Consider the following 18,930-nt stretch of genomic DNA (forward strand, 5'->3'; position numbering starts at 1 on the left):
ATCTGTAGTGAAGTTATAGAGAAGGAAAAAAATCATAATAATGTTGAGATTGCAAGCAAAAAGAAAAAGGATACTGTAGAAGAGATTGTTGGTTATCAGTTTGAAAATACTTCTGGTATCAACTGCTATGCTAATGTAGTGGTCAATGTTGTTTTTTTTCTTGAAAGATTGCAAGAGCAAATTGAGGAGAATCGGGAAAAAAGATTTTGTTCCTTGTTGCATTCTGTTTATGAAAAATTGAGAACAGATAAAACTAAAATGAAAAGCGTTTCTGATATTCGTAATCTTTTGGATATATCTTCTGGTTCTACACAATTTACGCAGAATATCCAACAAGATGCTCAGGAATTTCTAATGTATATGCTTACCGTATTGGAAAATGAAGGTATAGAAATTGCAAATCTTTTTGTCCTTCATTATAAATGGGAACATCAATGAGAAAATTGTATGTTCGCATGCAGCACTGACATAGATACTGAAAGATTTATATATTTGACATTACCAGACTGTAAATCAGTGTCTTTCTATAAACTAGTTAAAGCAGCAAATCAGAACATGGACTGTAGCCAATGCAACTCAGAAATGTTATCAACATTATTTATACAAAGATATGGACAACATATAATTTTAATGATGCAACGTTGTACAGCTGATGGAAGAAAATTGGAAGCTTTGATAAAAAACTTTGTAGCAAGTCAACTATCAATTTCAGGAAGAACTTTTGTAGCAGTAGCAGTAATTTTCCATGATGGTCCTTCTACAACATCTGGACATTACACTGCGTATTTAAAATGTGATAATGGATGGACATATTGTAATGATGCTCAATTGGATTTTAAACAACGCTTTCCTGGCAAATTACCAAATTCCTACCTAATATTTTTAAAGCCAATGTTTTAGGAACATAATTTAGTGTATTCAGAATATGTTAAAATGCCTTAATATGATTACTATTGGACAATTTCATTTTAAAGGATTTTAGCAATACCATTTGGCCCTGAGGAAAGGTATACATTTGAATAATGGACTTTTTGTTGCACATTCTCACAGCATATATTTTTTAAAACCTCATTTACAGTGTACAGAAATTATAAAAAGAGTTCTTTATTGAATCATTATGAGTACTTTCAGATTCAAGTAAAAAAAATTCGCTTAGAAGGAACCATTTTATATATATGTGTCATTTCAATGAAATGGTTTGTTATTGATGATGTATTAGTAATAGTTTATCGTATTATTTGATTTCTTTCATATTCAAGTAAGGAATTTCTCTTAGAAAAAAGCATTTTACATGGGGTGATTTGTATTATATGGTTTGTTATTGAGGATGTAGTTTTTGTGGAATATTCAAAAAAAGTTGGAAAAGTGATAAATATGTCAGATAGAGGTATTGATTGGTTTTTTTGCCCGCTGTTATGTGATGAGTACGATTGAAATCACTGTTTGTAGTGAAATTCAATTTATTCTGCGAACACCAAAAAAGGCAAAGAAAATAATTTAACAAAATGTTAAAATTATGTGGTGTTATAAAAAATATATTATTATATATTATAACTGTCTTTTTTCTTCTCTTTCACAGATATTAATTCTAATATTTTTAAATTTTATGACATTTAAATTATTTTAAAAAAAAATAAAAAATGTGTTGCTTTTTATTTTCAATTAATGTGAAGGTACGTTTAACTAAGTATTAATATGGACAATGGGATGTGTTTCCACACTGGTGTAGAAAGGGGAGATGGATGGAGTAGATATGTCTGGAAAGATGCTCAGTGTGCGTTTTTAAGTTACAGGATAAAGTTAACATGAATACTGAGTGTCCCTGTGGCCAAGTAACCCACCAGATATATGCAGAAAGTGTCAAAGAGGTATAACATGGTACATGGTTTGCCAAAATGTAAGTACTTATAAATTTATCTTGTTCTCTGTTTGCAGTACTGAAATTACTCTACTTATTACTCATATAGTTAAGGATTGGCCTAGCCATTAACCGTAGTACAAGAAAATGTATTTATATACTTTGCAAAAAGATCTGCAAAAAGCATTAAAGTATTAATACAGTCTTCAAAATAGCAAGTTTAGATCTATGTAGGTTTGGAATCTCCTTGTCATAGGATATCATGTGACCTGAAAAAAAAAGATTTGACTGGTTCATAATATTTCCCCTTGTACCTATTGAAGGACCGCAATCTTTTGAATCATTCTTCTTTGAGCATCTTTGGAGACAATAGTCTGTGCTTAGCTCCTATCATTCTCGTGCAATTTTTAAAACATTGTACTACCAAAATGTTGTTATTGTAATAGTCTGCCAATCCCTAAGCACTTATAGGGTAATTTTAGAAGCATCCTGTGCCAAAAATATGTCACTTTTTGTAACATACTTATAGCGCAAAACACTCTTTCATATTTACAAAGAGAGGAAAAGGGACTCTGTGTACCTTTTCTTCTCCATATAAATACAACTTCATCATACACATCACTTTGTGTTGAAAGGGTGTTCTATAGGTGTTGCTGTGCGTGATTGCGCAGAACATTCATAGACCTAGACACATCTTCAGATTTATCTGAAATTATAAATCTGGACATGTGTGTGTAGGGTGCACCACCCTCCAATTGGTGTAGCAAGGCACAACAAGGAGATTTGTTTTAATTTCTCCTCATTTTTCTCTTTCAATATATGCTACAATGCTCAGCATACATTGAAGGAGAAAAATGCCTTTACTGATTGTTTTTGTGCTGGAAGATGTGTCTTCCTGCACAAAAACAAACTCCACATGACACAGATATCCTTGCACCATGGTGCAAGGGTGCCTGTGTCACCACATGGCTGCTGTTTAAGCAGCAGTGCAGAGGGAAGCATAGGCTTGTAACATATTTATGTAGATATGTTGCATCCCTGTGCTTCGGATGTACCACAGCACCCTGCAGCTAAAGAACTTACTGTGTGATGCTGCAGCACTTCCTCATAGTTCTGCACTTATACATTCACCATACACCACTAATGCATTATTTCAGTCAAATATGCACTACACATACATTCATCTCAACTTTCACACACTATCATACACATATAGCTCTTTTTTGACCAGAGAAGTTAGTTCTGATAGGAACTTTTTTTTTCTTCTTTTCTGTTTTATATATATATATATATATATTTGATTTTCTGAACAATTTTTTGATTTTGGGGGTTTTTCTTCAAAAAGGAAAAAAAGAGAACTGGAGGAACAAAACAATTAACTTCAGGGGGGAAAAAAAAAACCCTCTAACACCGATTATTCTCTTGCAACCGGCATATTAAATCAATGGACTGCTCTCCATAGCACAGTAATTCATTGCACTTCATGCAGTACACTTTTCGGGTTGCAAATTGAGGACGTATGTCCAGATGTTCTTCAGAGGCAGTTGTCCTGGAAGTACTTGGTTGTGCAGGTGGTGGAAGAACTTGCATTCTTCGACAATCCTCACGTGCCAGGTTTACAGGATGCAAAGTCTTCAGATGTTTCATCATGCTGGCTCTACCACATGAGTACTTTTTTGTGGGATTACCGTGTGACAGCACTCTTTGACAAATTTTACATGTCACTTTGGTGGCATTGGTCTTATTTCGTCCCTCTGGGAACAAATTTTTTTTCCACACAACAGAAGTATACCTTTCAGGGCGTGGTGGTTTCAACCAAAAATTCATCATCTGATGAATGCTGAGATTGAGGTGATGACTGCTGTCTTGAAGCCATAGTTTCTGTCAAAAAATCAGTACTAAGTGTCCACTTTGCCAAAAAGGTTCTTCAAAGAACAGAGATGCTCCTCCAAAGAAGGTCTAAGAAGAATGATTGAAATGGGTAGGGTCTTTCAACAGTTAGAATAGGAAGTCTAATGAACTAATCAAATCTCTCTTTTTCAGGTCACATGGGGTCCGCGCACCCTGCGCATAGGTAGCACGCACCCAGCACGACTTCGCGAAATTGCATTAAAAAGTAATATAGGTTTATTAAAAGTAAAAATACATGATTTTTATGATTAGTTTAGATTATGTCTTGCCTTAATATTTATATGAAATACATAAATATATCTTTTTTGACATAAAAAAATTTCACGGGACTCGCGCACCCACCACGGCAAATACGTATATGACGTCACGCAGAAGCGTGCGAGCGTCGCATAACATACAACGTATGCGCCGCGTATGCGCTTGAAGTCGCGTACGGATCGCATAGCAATCTCGCAGCAAAATATGTATCCATCGCACACCCTACGCGGATCCTGAACAGTCGTAAATTGGCGGCTAGGTTCCGCGCATTCTTTGAGAACGGTACGCATTGGGTGCGCGACTTCCCCAAAAAATTGAACAAAAAAAAACAATTAAAAATATTAACAATATCTTTAATGAAATATCATATATAAAAATAAAAACTAGGGTTAAAATATTTTTACAAATATTTTTAAAAATGTTTTCATTAAAAAAAGTTTTTATTTTTATTTTTTAAACTTCTTTTTATTACATTTTTTTTTTTAAATTACTTTTTGCTGCGAGATTGCTATGCGACCCGTACGCAACTTCAAGCGCATACGCGGCGCATACGTTGTATGTTACGCGACGCTCGCACGCTTCTGCGTGACGTCATATACGTATTTGCCGCGGTGGGTGCGCGAGTCCCGTGAAATTTTTTTATGTCAAAAAAGATATATTTATGTATTTAATATACTTACTAAAAAAAATTAATGTAATTTAAAAAAAAAATGTAATAAAAAGAAGTTTAAAAAATGAAGAAAAACAGTGTAAAAACGCAAATAAAACAATTAATACACTTAAAAATTATGATTTAAAAAAGCTATGAAATTCAGTAAAAAACCATAGGTTAGAGATATTTTATAGATAGGAATTAGGTTTTAAAAAACCTTAGAAATTCACTGAAAAAAACATAGGTTTCAGGTATGTTATAGTTAGAAACTAGCATTTAAAAAACCTTTGAAATTCACTGAAAAAACCATAGGTTTCAGGGGCGTTATAGTTAGAAACTAGCATTTAAAAAACCTTTGAAATTCACTGAAAAAACCATAGGTTTCAGACATGTTATAGTTAAGAATTAGCATTTAAAAAACCTTAGAAATTCACTGACAAAAAGCATAGGTTTCAGGTATGTTATAGTTAGGAATTAGCGTTTAAAAAACCTTAGAAATTCACTGAAAAAAACATAGGTTTCAGGGGTGTTATAGTTAGCTGGACATATCACTCATAGAAAACCATAGAAATTCCTCCATTATAGTTAGTTCTGCTAACTATAACTCACGCACCCGCAATCCACTGCTGATGATGTCACATATTACATCATTCATGACATGGTCAGTGACATCACAGATGACATCACTGATGACATACCACCACCCTCTGCAAAACCCTTCACTCACACCCAAACTGTCAAATAAGTACCAGGCCTCATATCATCCACCGCCACCACCCCTGCACCATACCCAAGCTGCACTCTCCACTCTTATATTAAGAGCAGAGAGCCAGCCCCACACACTGTCAGTGGATCTGCGAGACTCTCCCTGACATGGGATAAGACTGTTGGTGCACAGACAATGCCACTCATGTTCTCCCATCTCTGGCATGACTGTGGAGTCTGAAGAGAAGCAAAAGAAAGGGGAGGGGCAGCCGACAAGCACCATTCCAGTGCTAAGCTCGAATCTCTGGGGAACCAGGCGAGCCCTGGACGAAAGGGAAGCACTTACTTTCCCTAGTGATGACATAACAGTGGTTATGCAATTAGGTTACATCACTGCAGTGATTAACTGGATTTTGATCGACTTGCATACAATAGAGGGAGGAAGGCTTGTCGGGTAGTTTGCCTCCACACACTTAAGCCTTCCTCCCCTCTTTCATTATAGCATGTTTGCAAACACCATAATACTGTTGCCCATTTTGTGCCTGCTTTGCCCCTACACTCTACATCCACTCTCCTGTTGGTACACAGTGCGTAATACCCTTTTTCTTTTTCAGCCTGGGAAGTCCCACATCCATATTGCTCTATACCTCAACTGCCCTGCAGTCTTTTTCAAGATGTCTCAGGCAAAATCTAAATACAGAAGATGATTGGAAGTGGAGTGTGACTTTGTGATCAGTAACCCACAGAAATGACACATTGGGGCTAAAGAACATTAGTTAGTGTCTGCAATGTACTCCTTCTGAATAGAATATCAAATCTTAAAATTCAACCTTGGATGCTAATTCAACACATGGTGATGTATTTAGGAACATATATACTATCACCGTAATAAATTACAAAATCAAGAAATAAAAATCTAGTTTCCACTTACCAGGAATGCTTAGCCCTCCAGATGGTGTACAGCCACATGTAAGATTCAAGATATTCCCATTTGTACACCACTTGTACACTTTCACTGGGTTTCCATCACATAGGATGTAATTGCTGCTATTAACTGATGTGTTTATTGAGAAAACACTAACATTTTGTGATGCCACATAAATGACAGTTGTATCATTCAGTGAGCAGATGTATTCACCTGCAGGAGAAAATATGCACTTTGTGATTGTGTAATTACAACATATAAAACAGAAAATGCCTTAGTTTCAAAAAGTCATATTTCATTCAGTGTATCTTTTCACATCATTTACAGTTAACCTAGATGTCAACTCATTGTTCCCATCCTTATGAAGAGCTGGAGGCTCTGAATCTTTTGATGATTACACTATTATGCCAGAACAGCATGACATTTGAAAACGATTTTACTGAAGGCAAATTCTAACACTATATCAGATTTTCTTTCTTTCCAATTAGAAGTTTGGAAACTCCCAGCAATGGCAACAACAAATTGGAGGAAATGTACTCAAGCACTAACAGCAGTGTGTGAGTTCAGCTACGAGTTGGAATCATAGATGAATTGGTTAACTTTGCCTTAAGCATATCATTGCCTTTTACCAAAGGACATATTAGCTTCACTGATGCTATTCGATCACCAGATGTAAAGACCATTCTAGGTTTAGTAAAACCATCAGTAATGAAACAGAACTCATCACCACTTTATCTGTCAGTTGATTCAAAAACATCTTCCTCAAGAACCTCAACCTTCTTGGACATGCCATGACCAAGTTCAGCCCAGAACACTGGTCAAATTGGGTTACTCCAAAGCCTTGAGTCGCAAATATATTTTCTTATTCATTTACAATAAAATACAAAAGCATTTATTTTCAGTGGAAACATATAAACAGAAAAGACCTTTCCTGCAATCCATTCACACAAACTCGTAAACATATAAGAACATTTCTGCTTTCAACACATCCTAGAAAGCAACCAAGTTGTCTTCATACATTTGTGATGTAGGTGCATCTAGCTGAGTTTTATGCTGTTCATTGGAAGAATAAAGAACACATCTTGAAAGAATTCTGGACTTGCTTGGATTTTGGACTTAAAGCAACTATACTTTTGTTGTTGTTGTCTCTCCATTTTTCATGATATTGTTATGTATACAGGGGTCTTGATTTTACCATTCTGTTCCACATACTTGCTGGCCCTTTGCCACGTTATTATTTGGCAGTGGGTGTATTACATGCTTCCATTCTATATTATTCAGATTCAATAATGTATTGCCTTGTTCATGTACAGAGATGTATTCACTGGATTTTATATGATGTATTTAGTGATCCCCCTTAAAAACATGTGCCAGGCTAATAACCAGGATATAATGGAAGTTGTGTTTTTTTGGTTCTGAAGGAGGTGGTGCAATATATACTTGTTAAGCCACTGAAACATATGTTGACGTTTTTGAATGAAGTTAACTCTCTCTGGACCTAGCACTGTATGTCTAGGGTCACTTACTGTTGAGGATCTGTTTGAAAGCAGGAACTTTATTTTTATGTATTTGAGTGTGTGTGTGTGATTAGACTTATGTTTTTAGCCGTGTTGTTAGAACAGATACAAGATGATTTTCCTCTCATTCCTGCACCTCGTTGAGTAAATTTGAATGATCAAATCAGCTCACTAATTGAGCCTTCTTTCCAAAAGGCTAGCACACCACAGTGAACTTTATCATTAATTCTCCTCACAAGCATATTTTTTACTTTTAGATGGTAATCGACACAACGGATTGTCGTGTGTCAATTTTCATGTGATACGGACGTATGTCTACAACACGCCAAAAGGTCTCTCAGTCCCCCTTCCCCTTACAGGGATGAGTAGCGAATTTAATTAGGCAATCTAGTGTACCTTTCACGCATTTACATCAAACATTATTTCTAAACTAAAATTTTTCTTTTCCCAATTGTGCCCATCTGGACCCCACGTGAGGACATTTTTCCCTAACACTCTGTCTTGAGCCACTTTTTTATTGGTGTGCACTCCATCACACTGGCAGCAGATTGTTATCTCTTCAGGTAAAAAGCCCCCAGCCATTATAATTCCCATTCAGAGTTTATCTCTGTTTTTTCAGACTCAGTTACCTTTTTGTTATTTCATTTCAGGTGTCCTTCATTGTTAGGTCCTGATGAGACCCCCTACCGATTGTGGCACGCATTTAAAACTAACCCCTTTCCAGCCCCTTTTATTGTGTTGGAAGGTTGTTAATATTTATTGTATCCCTATTTGAGGGTTGTTTTGTATAATTTGAAACCTAGTTGTATGTCACAAACTGTCACCTGTGAAACATAGGTTCTAAGTTCACTTGGGACACTGAGCACCTTTGATTAATTTGACTACGTAATTTACATAAACAGCAAATACTTTTGAATTCTTTGTTGTGTATAATTTTGATTATCCCTCTGACATCCTTTACCAATGAATATTGTAATTGAGCTTAACGATCAACATATAATATATGTATTTTCCGCAGTGCAGGAACCACTGTTCCTCTTTATATGCTCAACCTTTTACAGCACGCATGTTGAACTACAAGGACCGTGACACAGTCCTCAAACTGGCCTGGAAAGTTAAAGACTTAAACTATTAAAACTCCCCTATCACCATTTTTCCAGACTTTTCACAGTGGCTGTTAAGGAGGCTCATCACACTTTCACATCAGCTGAGAAGCATCTACAAAAGTTGGGGATTGAGTATTTCATGCTAATACCACCAAAGCTCCAGAGCCATTCCAGGGGGAAACTACTCTATTTCACTGATCCAAGTGCCACAATCACCTACTTGGAAATCAGGGCAGCAGATCGCCAAGCAGGTGCTACACATTATTATCAACACTAAGGCCCGAGAAGAAGATTTATGTTACTTGGGGAGCAAATCGCCCACGCAGTTTTTGGTAAACTAATGGACTAATGATCCTATGCTCTCCTATATTGAGGCCATGCCTAACTCAAAGCTTAGAAATACAGTATTGAAATTTAGAGTTGTCCTGAACCCATGTAACGCAGATAGGAAGATAAAAACTGCAATGACAAATAAACAGGGTCTGTGTACATGTGGATTACAAGTAAAATGCAGCGGCCCGCATATTTTGTTGGATTGCTCGGGGTTCCTAGAAGAACGGAAAATAACTTTTAAAACCTCTTATTATTGCATATAAAATTGAGAGTAGGGCTCAATCTCACAGCCTATTGATTAATATAAGATTACTAAATGTGACATGTGCAATAGGAAGATTCTTAATTGCAATACAGGAGTCATTGAATGAACTGGCAATCATCTAAAATGGGTTATGGGGCAGAAATACAATTTTACCCACCTCTCGAGGACATTTGGAGCTCTGGAAGTCCGAATGTATGTAGAAATGTATATTTAATGTATATGTGATCCTTTCCGTATTTGGCTATGAATTAAGAGATTTTTTTATAGAGTGGTACAGCTCACATTGCATATTTTATCAGGATTTTATCACGTTTTATATAATTTTTATGGTTGCCTTGCTTGTATAATATGCATTTTAACCGTACTCTGTATTGTGCCATTTTCTATGGCTATATTTGCAGAATAAAAAAATATATATATCTTAATCACCTGCTTGCAGAAGTATGCCTTGGGGTCATCCTCATTGAGCCCAGCAACAGCTGGACACAATTCCCCATCACCATTAGATGACAATGATAAGCCCCTGCACAATAACACTCTAAATATATGTACTGTTGTTTATTATGCTTATTTGTTTTTGCACTCCACAATACAAGTTCCTACTAGCTTTGTAAAAGACATTTCATAATACCACTTGAACTTTAATCTTTACTTAAGTGAGCTTTACTGTAACAGAACCACAGTAGCTCCCAAATATGCCTCGTGCACAACAACCCTATGCCTTAGGGGTATACTCTACTTTAGAAATTGGTGTGCTTTTTAGCAGTCCTCTAGTGCCCCCTTGCAAGTTCCGCACCATGGATTTTGTATTGGTAGTTCATTTGATCTGTCTTTCGTTTCTTAAGGGAGGATGTTTTAAACTAAGGTTTACAGTGTGGGATGTGGTGGATTGAATGGGATCAGGCGTGACACACTCCGCCTTGTTGTCTCTGGGGCCTTGCGATTGCATCGTTAGGTGCCCTAGTGACTGCATTACAGATCTGGCATTACATTCTAGGATTTAATGAGACTTGGGGCCTGATTTAGATTTTGGCGGATTGGACATCTGTCACCGTTGAGTCTGAGTAACCTGTCTGCTGAAATCTAAATCAGGCTAAATCAGGCTCTTATTACCTGGAATGTCACCATAGAGTTTTTGCAGGAAACACATCTTACTCACCACACTTTGCTAAATCCTGGGGCACTCAGAGGTATTATTCCTCCTACAGTTCTCAACCAAGGGGTGTGTGGAGGGGTCGCCATTCTGGTAAGGCATACCATTCTTCTAAATGTTCTTGGGCCCAATTTAGACTCCACTGTAATGCTTTCTTTGGATATTGTTTTATGTTACTTTGCACACATGCAGTTTTACATCCTGAAAAGGGCATTTGAAGTGTTGGCACTGCTACACCTTATGTCTTAATCTTGCGCACATGCACTTTCACTTTTTTAAAAAGCACACAAAGATCTTACACTTAATGTTATGCTTTTTAATTATTTTTTAATAGTTTGTACAGATTAATTTTATCATACATTCGATTAAAACAATATTTTTAATTTCCTTTCAGATTAAACCACATGTTACATTAGAAGTAAAGAAATCAAGATGAACATATATTACTTTGTTGGTATGATACTGAGGATATTTTTACTATATTAATATAGATCATTGGTCATAGTAAGACATTATGCAGCGGCTTTAACACTTGTATGCTATATGATTGTTTGACCTTGCTTTGCAATGATTTGAACTAATCTGGCAATAAAATGTATTCTGAGACTCCGTATGTGTCTATATCTCACGATGCCCCAATCGTTTTTATTGTGGGAAGGCGATTTTAATATTAATCTAGACATGCAAATTGACTGATCATCGTCATCTTCCCTATTACTGTTGGGGGCCGCTTACGCAGTATTGGGTGCAATGAAATACCATGCGCTAGTGGATTTTTGGTACATATGAACCCCTCTGAATGGGATAACTCCTACTACTCAACAGTGCATGATTCACAATCTCATATTTATTATTGTCTGTCCACAGGAGAAGGGTAGGTGGGTTGCATTGAGGTCTGCATATTGCATAGAACCCCATCTAATCCATCCCCAGTATTGATAAACCTCACGCAAAAAGGAATTCAGGATTCTACCACCCCTGGGTTTTCCCTTATAGAGCACTGACGGACAGGTTATTCCAAGACAAAGTACGGCATAGCACATTAGACTTTTACGTGTTTAATGAAGGCACTCTGAGCACTCAGGACACTCTGGGAAGCTTTCAACGTCACTATCCGTGGACTGTGGATTTCCAAACAGGCTGTGGTGTTACAATCCATCCAAAAACACACTTTCAACCCAGGAGCACACAATAAAGCAGCTAGAAACCAAATATTCAGATATTTCAACACAACAAGGCCCCTCTCCTCTTTGGTCAAGAATGGTAAGTCTATTGAGGCCATGAATCGTTCTTCTGCCGGGTGGACTTAGCACTAGTAGAGTCATAATAGGAGTCAAAGGCTTCCGAAATCTCAGTCAAATGTGTAATCAAACAGCCATTCAGCTCTCTCAAGGCCGGCAGGGAGAGTTGCGTTTTCTGTTGGAGAAATTGAATGGCCAATAGTTGCCCCCCCTTGTCGCCTTGTTCACACTGGCATAATGAACGTTGAGGGCCCCCTACAGCACGGTACATGGAGGGGACCTCACTCCGGATTAAATACAGAGCCCTCAGGCCTGACAACTGTGCAGAGGGCCCCCTGCAGCTCGGGGCTCCCCACACTGCAGAGTGGATGTGGAAGCCTATGTTAAGCCACTGCTCGTTAACAGTGGCACTATCTCAGTTGAGTAAGTGCCTTTTCTGCCAGTGTACCATACAGTTTATTATATTCTAGCCTTGCTCTCTCCAGATTATGACTATTGAAGATCATTCAGGAAGCTTTGTATTTCTCAATATGAGGAAAGTCACTTGGTATTCCAAGTACAGTTGTTCAGTGGTTCACTTCCACTTAGCAGTAGCACTGTCCCTCATTAGGAGGCCCCTTCACGTCCCCTTCCCCAAGGCCCATGCCCTTTGCAGGAAGGTGACCGATTGCTCGCTCTCCACTCTGTACAAACACATCTAGGGCATTCTTGTCTTACAGGAGGCGATACTTTGATGCTTGCATGAACCACAGGCCCATGATGGGAGGGAAGAGGGTTTCTATGCTCAAACGACAAATCTATCAATATAGGGTTATGAGATCAGATAAGTCCCCTGGTAGAATGTCCGTGGTAAGTAAAGTAATCAATCTTAATGGCAGTTTTGTGTACTGACGAAATATATGTATAGCCTGTATTTGTGGGGTGGCCCTTCCTCCAAGCGTCTATAAGTTTGTGGTTTCCCATATGGTGTTTGAGCTGAGCCCTTTCTGAGGCATTGAGACAATCGGTGGGCCGTTCCTATCTACGATCTGGTCAGGAGCCATATTCCAGGCTCCACCCACTAGTATTTTGGTAGGCTCAAATTCCGTGAACAACCTATCCATTGGCCAAGAAAAACTGTTTTTCCCTGTTTGATGCATAAATGAAGTCTTGAATTAGTACCTGTTTTTAGTTTCGCAAAGATATAACTGCCATCTGAGTCTGTTGAGTAACAACTTGTGGATTAAGATGATGATCTAACATTTTCTGTGGGAGGCTGTGGAGGAAGGAGACTCAGGGGTCCATGTCATTTTGGGCAGCAGCTTATCTATTTTGGTAGAGGGTAGATGAAGCTCCTGTAGGAGATGCAGGAGGATTTATTTTCTCTTAAACAAACTGGACATCCCATTCATGTTCATTGATACAACAAGGAGAAAGGCATCTTGCTTCGATGGGCAGGGGAGCCTCAGTGGCAGAGCGACACCAAGGCACGAAGAGAAAGGTCAGTGAGTCCGCAACTGTGACCAGTCACAGAGAGGTTGGGTCGTCGGTACACAGAGATAACAGGACATGAAACAGGAGCCTTACCGGTTAATGTGAGGTATGTTATTATCCCTGTGTCCAAGTAGGGGATCTGGAGAGTGTGGGAGTGAGTGAACTGGCCCTTCGTGCGCCCATTGGTGAACCCTAACTTCGATCCGCGGAGTGAGCAATGAAACATCAGTGCCCAGGGAAATGTCCTGGGACAGACACAGGGGGAGGTAGAGATGGTGCTGACAGCCAGTAAAAACATTGGCAGGCAAATGCATGCTGTGGTCCCTTTGCTACCTTGCCAACTACATCCCCTCCTAATCAGTGAAGCCCGCGGGGGAAGGAAACAGCTATAAGTGAATGGGCCCTGGCAAGGAATGGTGAGGACAGACAGTCCTGAGGTCAATACTATTGTCACATGGATCATGTTGCCATCATGATGGAATGGGTGCCCCTTCCGTTTTGCTGCTTGTAGTATGGTCCTTGTGTGCTGTGTCTCAGTAGACACGCTTTTATGGTCCTGGGTGCATCTGATCAGCGAACGAGCATGCTCTCAGTCTGTGTCCCCTCTAAACTCTAGCAACGTAGGGAATGCGATCTGACACACAGCCAGCATGAAGGACCTGAGGAAGCTGAACATATCAGCTCCTTCCATGCCCTCCGCCACCCCGTTGAGGCATATATTACCCCACCAGGGTCGGTTTTCCAATCCCAGCGCTTTTCTCTGTAGTCGAAGGACGACAGTTTCCCAGTCTGGTTGTGAGTTGTACCGCCTGTTTAAGTCAGCCATCCTTTTATCAATGGAATTAAGGCACTGGTGTATACCAGAGAGTTCAGTGTGTAGGGATTTTACATTGTTTGCCAAATACGTGATAGTGACATTAAAGGTGGACATTTTGGAGCTCATATATTGGTGACTTCCTTGAGGATGGCAGCGAGCGTGGACTCTGTAGAAATGCCCCTCCGCTCAGCCATCTAGCCCGGAGGAATTCTGCATGGGCGAGTTGAGGCATGTAAGCCGGGTCCGTCCTCTGCCCACAGTTTCAAATTACTAGTCCAGCACATTATCAAGCACGATGAACTGTCTGGTGACATTTTGCAGCAAAGCAAAGGCCCTGTTGGTTTTCTGGTTCCCCACCAAGATGAAGAAGACAGACCGTGGCCAAGAATGAGAGGACTCTGTGGGACAATTTAAACCCTCTGCATGTTCAGGGGAAGAGAGTGGCTTGTTGTGTGATGTCTACTCGAGGGCCAAGCTGGTTAGCGTACACATGTAGGGTTGGGTGGAGTAAGTAAAGGTGGGGAATAAAAAAGTTGGTTGCCACTCGACCACAGTAGAAATTCATAAAAAATTTTGTGAATGGCAAGGTGGGTGGAGGAGGTGAGGGGTGGGTGCCATTAGACAACTGGGGGCTTTTATTTAAAAAAAATCATTAAGTAGGATAGGACAGTTCCCAAATTACTAAAAGGGTGGGCATGGCACCTCCACTAAACACCAAGGATTATTTTTTGGGGAGTGGGTGGAGCGGCCAAATCAATGGACTCTTGCTTCCCCTCCATGGGCACAATGATTTGTTGTGCAAGCCGAGGGGCAAAATTCTCCCAGCACACGCAATATCAATAAACACAATTGTGAGTCATTCCATTCTCCTCATGTTCTTCAATCCTTTCTTTTTATTCAATTCTTCTGCCAGCCAACACATGTTTCATCAGTGGGTGTCTCACCCTATGACTTCCTCAGGGCTGTGTTCCATAGGTATACTCTTAAGCATGAGGTTAAATTGTGTGTCAATTCTGGTGCAAATTATCCAGTGATGTCGATTACCGGGTAAGGACCTTGATTGGTATTTTGCCACTGTCAAATTACCACGTCAGGAAATTGGACACGCACATGCAGTGTCAGTGCTTAGAGACCAGTCTACCCGTACATGGGCTGACAGCGGCAAAATACCAATTCCAGTGGGAAGGAGTTCCAAAGATCAGAATTTTTGTCATGGGTGAGTTAAGTCTGAGTCCATTAGTAGTAGAAAAAACAGGGTGCTGATATTGTGCAGTGTGAATCACAAGTAGGCTTGAGGATAATGGAGACTATCTATAGAGAGCTGGGTAGTATTGTCCACACAGGTTGGGGTGGTGGGCACTGAGTAATCAAGGCAAAATGTTTTAGTGGAATGAATAGACCAAACAAGCTGGACTATCTTCTAAATTTTGATGCGTTTGGAGGAGGAAAAATAAGATACAGTATATGGCCTTTTTCATGAGTGGGTTTGTTGATATGTTGGTCCAGGTCAAAATTGGTGGAGCTATCATAAGAACTTTGACCCTATGGTTGATGAAATTGTGAGCATGGAAACTGAAATCACCTAACAAGATGAATGTGGATGACTGCTTAAGGAGCGGAAGAAAAAATTCACTAAGATGCTTGGAAGCAGATACTTAATAATGATTTTGGGTGTTACATGAATAACCACAAAGCTTTTCTGTGCTTTTGATCGGAGTAATCCTCAGCCCTTTAAATAAAGCAAAGCTTTGAAAATAATTGTTAGATCGCCACTCTGCTATGTAAGCTGGTCTCATCTGAGGATACAATACGACACAGGCACTGAAAAAATAAAATTGCTGTTAGAATATTCTTTGCTCTAGGTCTCGTTGCAAAAAGCAACTCCAATCACTTCTTCTAGAATAAAATAATGCAATTTTAAATTATGTTTCACAAGAGATTCAGCGTTAATCACATTCGATTTAAGTGAGGAATTGAAGATTGCAGACTCATTCTTAGCAGAATGGATGGGCAGGGGAGCAACTTAAGAGGGGTGTGCGAGATAAACGAGCCATGGTCATAAAGAAGAGAAGCGTTCAGGGGTAGGGTGCCGGAGATAGGTATAGATCTAAGGAAGATAAGAATGTTTCAGTTATACATTATTCTATTGTGAGAACCTACCATAAAATGGACAGGGTTCTTTGCCCATGTGCCCGGCTGGTGCTTGGATGGGCACAGATGTGCTTGCCTTTGGCATGCCATTGGTGTGCAGGCTGCATGGCTGTGGTGCTATTACTATTACGTAGGAACTGACTGGTACACACATTCTAAAAAATGTGACAGCTAGGTTGCTCAGTGGTCAAAACATTCTGCATAAGATGGCCCTTTCTCCTTCAATATGGTGCCTATAGAGTGCAGTAAATAAAGCAGCAAATGTTGAAAAGTACCTAGCACAAAAATACTAAAAAGGCAATCTAAAAACAGCTGTGATGAATATTGGAGTATGCCTGCACCATGTGAATCACCACAGGCAGCCAACAGTCAAAGTAAGAGAACTAAAAGAGCAGCACCTAGGCCAATATCAAAGGTATTCATAATGATTAACAGTTGCTAGAAATGGGGGTTTCTAGTTGGCAGTAGTGTACACCCTGTCCAAGTATGGACCACCTCTTCTAGTCAGGATAAGGGGATTACATACCTAAGACAACCCCTGCTCACCCACTGGGTAGCTTGGCACGAGCAGTCAGGCCTATTTCAGATGCAATGTGTAAAGCATTTGTACATAACACATACAGTAACACAGTGAAAACACATGAAATGGACCACACAACATTTAATTAAACCAAACAAGAGCAAATGCCAAAAATCCAACATACATACCTCAAAATATGATTTAAAAAAGTTTTCTAGCAATTCAGTCCTTAGGAAACTATGGGTGCGTGATTTTTAGAGAAAGTACCTCAAATGTGTCAAAATCCAAAAGGCAAGACAGCTGCAGAGGAGGGAAGCTTCGGAAAACACAGCGATGCATCAGTTTCTGAGTCCTGGGGGAGGCAATGCAACAGTTCTGCTGCACGCAGAAGAAGTGATGCATCGCATCCAGGGCTGTAGGGGGAAGTGATGCATCGATTTCCTAGGCGATTCTGATCAGCCGGTGCTGCGGTGGAAAAACGTGGCACACAGGTGTGATGCGTGAGAAACTACAGCAAATAAATGATGGACGGAATGCTGACAATGCAAACATTCTCCCCCAGTCAAAAGATCTGAGTTGAATCCATTGCTCTTTTGCCCACTACGCCACCCCAGTTTGAACCCAGCTATATGCAAATCAGTCACAACCCTGTGCCCCATGGGAACAGTCCAGCCTGAACTGCCAGGCCAGGTCCTCCCTGGACTGGAAACAAGTATCCTGGGACCGGTATAAGAGTATGTCACCCTTCTTCAGCCAGTCTAGCTCAAATCCAGTGGCGCTGTGAGCAAGGGACCCACGTCAGGGCATACCCATCCCACTTAGGGTGAAAAGTGTTACAGCAAACAAATGATGGATGGAATGCTGACAATGCAAACATTCTCCCCAGTCAAAAGATCTGGGTTAAATCCATTGTTCTTTTGCCCACTACGCCACCCCAGTTTGGACCCAGCCATATGCAAATCAGTCTTGACCCTGTGCCCCCTGGGAACAGTCCAGACCGAACTGACAGGCCAGGTCCTCCCTGGACCAGAAACAAGCTTCCTGGGACCGGTTTCAGGGTATGTCACCCTTCTTCAGCCAGGCTGGCTTGAATCCAGTGGCGCAGTGAGCAAGGGACCCACGTCAGGGCATACCCATCCCACTTGGGGCGAAAAGTGTTACAGCAAACAAATGATGGGGGGAATGCTGACAATGCAAACATTCTCCCCCAGTCAAAAGGACCTGGCCAGGCAGTTCGGGCTGGACTGTTCCCATTGGGCACAGAGTCAAGACTGATTTGCATATGGGTGGGTCCAAACTGGAAGGCATGGTGAGCAAACAAACGATGGATTTAGGCCCAGATCTCTCTGTACTGGAGTGAATGCATGACATTGTTCTGCATTCTGTCCATCAATTGTTCTTTTTGCATTTGTCACCCCGAGTGGGACGGGTATGCTCAGACGTGGGTCCCGTGCTCTCCATGCCACTGGAGTCAAGTTATCCTGGCTGATGAGGGTTGAAAGCCCAAAACGGGTCCTAGGATGCTTGTTTCCAGTCCAGGGAGGACCTGGCCAGACAGTTCGGGCTGGACTGTTCCCATTGGGCACTGGGTCAAGACTGATTTGCATATGGCTGGGTCCAAAACGTAAGGCATGGTGAGCAAAAAAACGATGGATTTAGGCCCAGATCTCTGTACTGGGGTGAATGCATGACATTGTTCTGCATTCTGTCTATCAATTGTTCTTTTTACATTTGAGAAACTACATGCGCTACGTGTCTATGCAGCGATGATCCAGGTGCTGCATCGATATCCGTAGCTGCTGACAGGCGATGCATTGTTTATTTTAGCTGCACAGCAGGGCTTGCATTGCAGTAAGTGAGGGGTTCTCGGCCTTCTGAGACATGGTGTGCTGACTGGGTGTGAAGAGGATTGTCGGGCTGTGGGCAGGCACCGCGTTGATCTCTTCAGCCGCACGGAGCTATGCATCGGGATTTTCTTCCACACTGTGGTATTGCATCAAAATAAACAGCCGCTAGCAGGGTGAAGTGTCGATTTTGGTGACTTC

The 18,930-nt window shown here is 40.3% G+C and overlaps 1 protein-coding gene across 2 annotated transcripts in view; it reads right to left on the minus strand.

Annotated features, from left to right (window-relative positions):
• The window catches only part of LOC146816680 (adhesion G protein-coupled receptor F5-like), an 873,687-nt gene that overhangs the window by 354,040 nt on the left and 500,717 nt on the right, over window positions 1–18,930 (minus strand). For both annotated transcript variants that reach the window (XM_085610573.1, XM_085610572.1), the window contains exon 10: window positions 6,316–6,522. In XM_085610573.1, coding sequence (XP_085466699.1) covers window positions 6,316–6,522 — 207 coding nt within the window. The remainder of the gene's footprint in view (window positions 1–6,315; window positions 6,523–18,930) is intronic.

This window comes from Triturus cristatus, chromosome 6, assembly GCF_964204655.1.
Source record: "Triturus cristatus chromosome 6, aTriCri1.1, whole genome shotgun sequence".
Classification (NCBI taxonomy): Eukaryota; Metazoa; Chordata; class Amphibia; order Caudata; family Salamandridae; genus Triturus; species Triturus cristatus.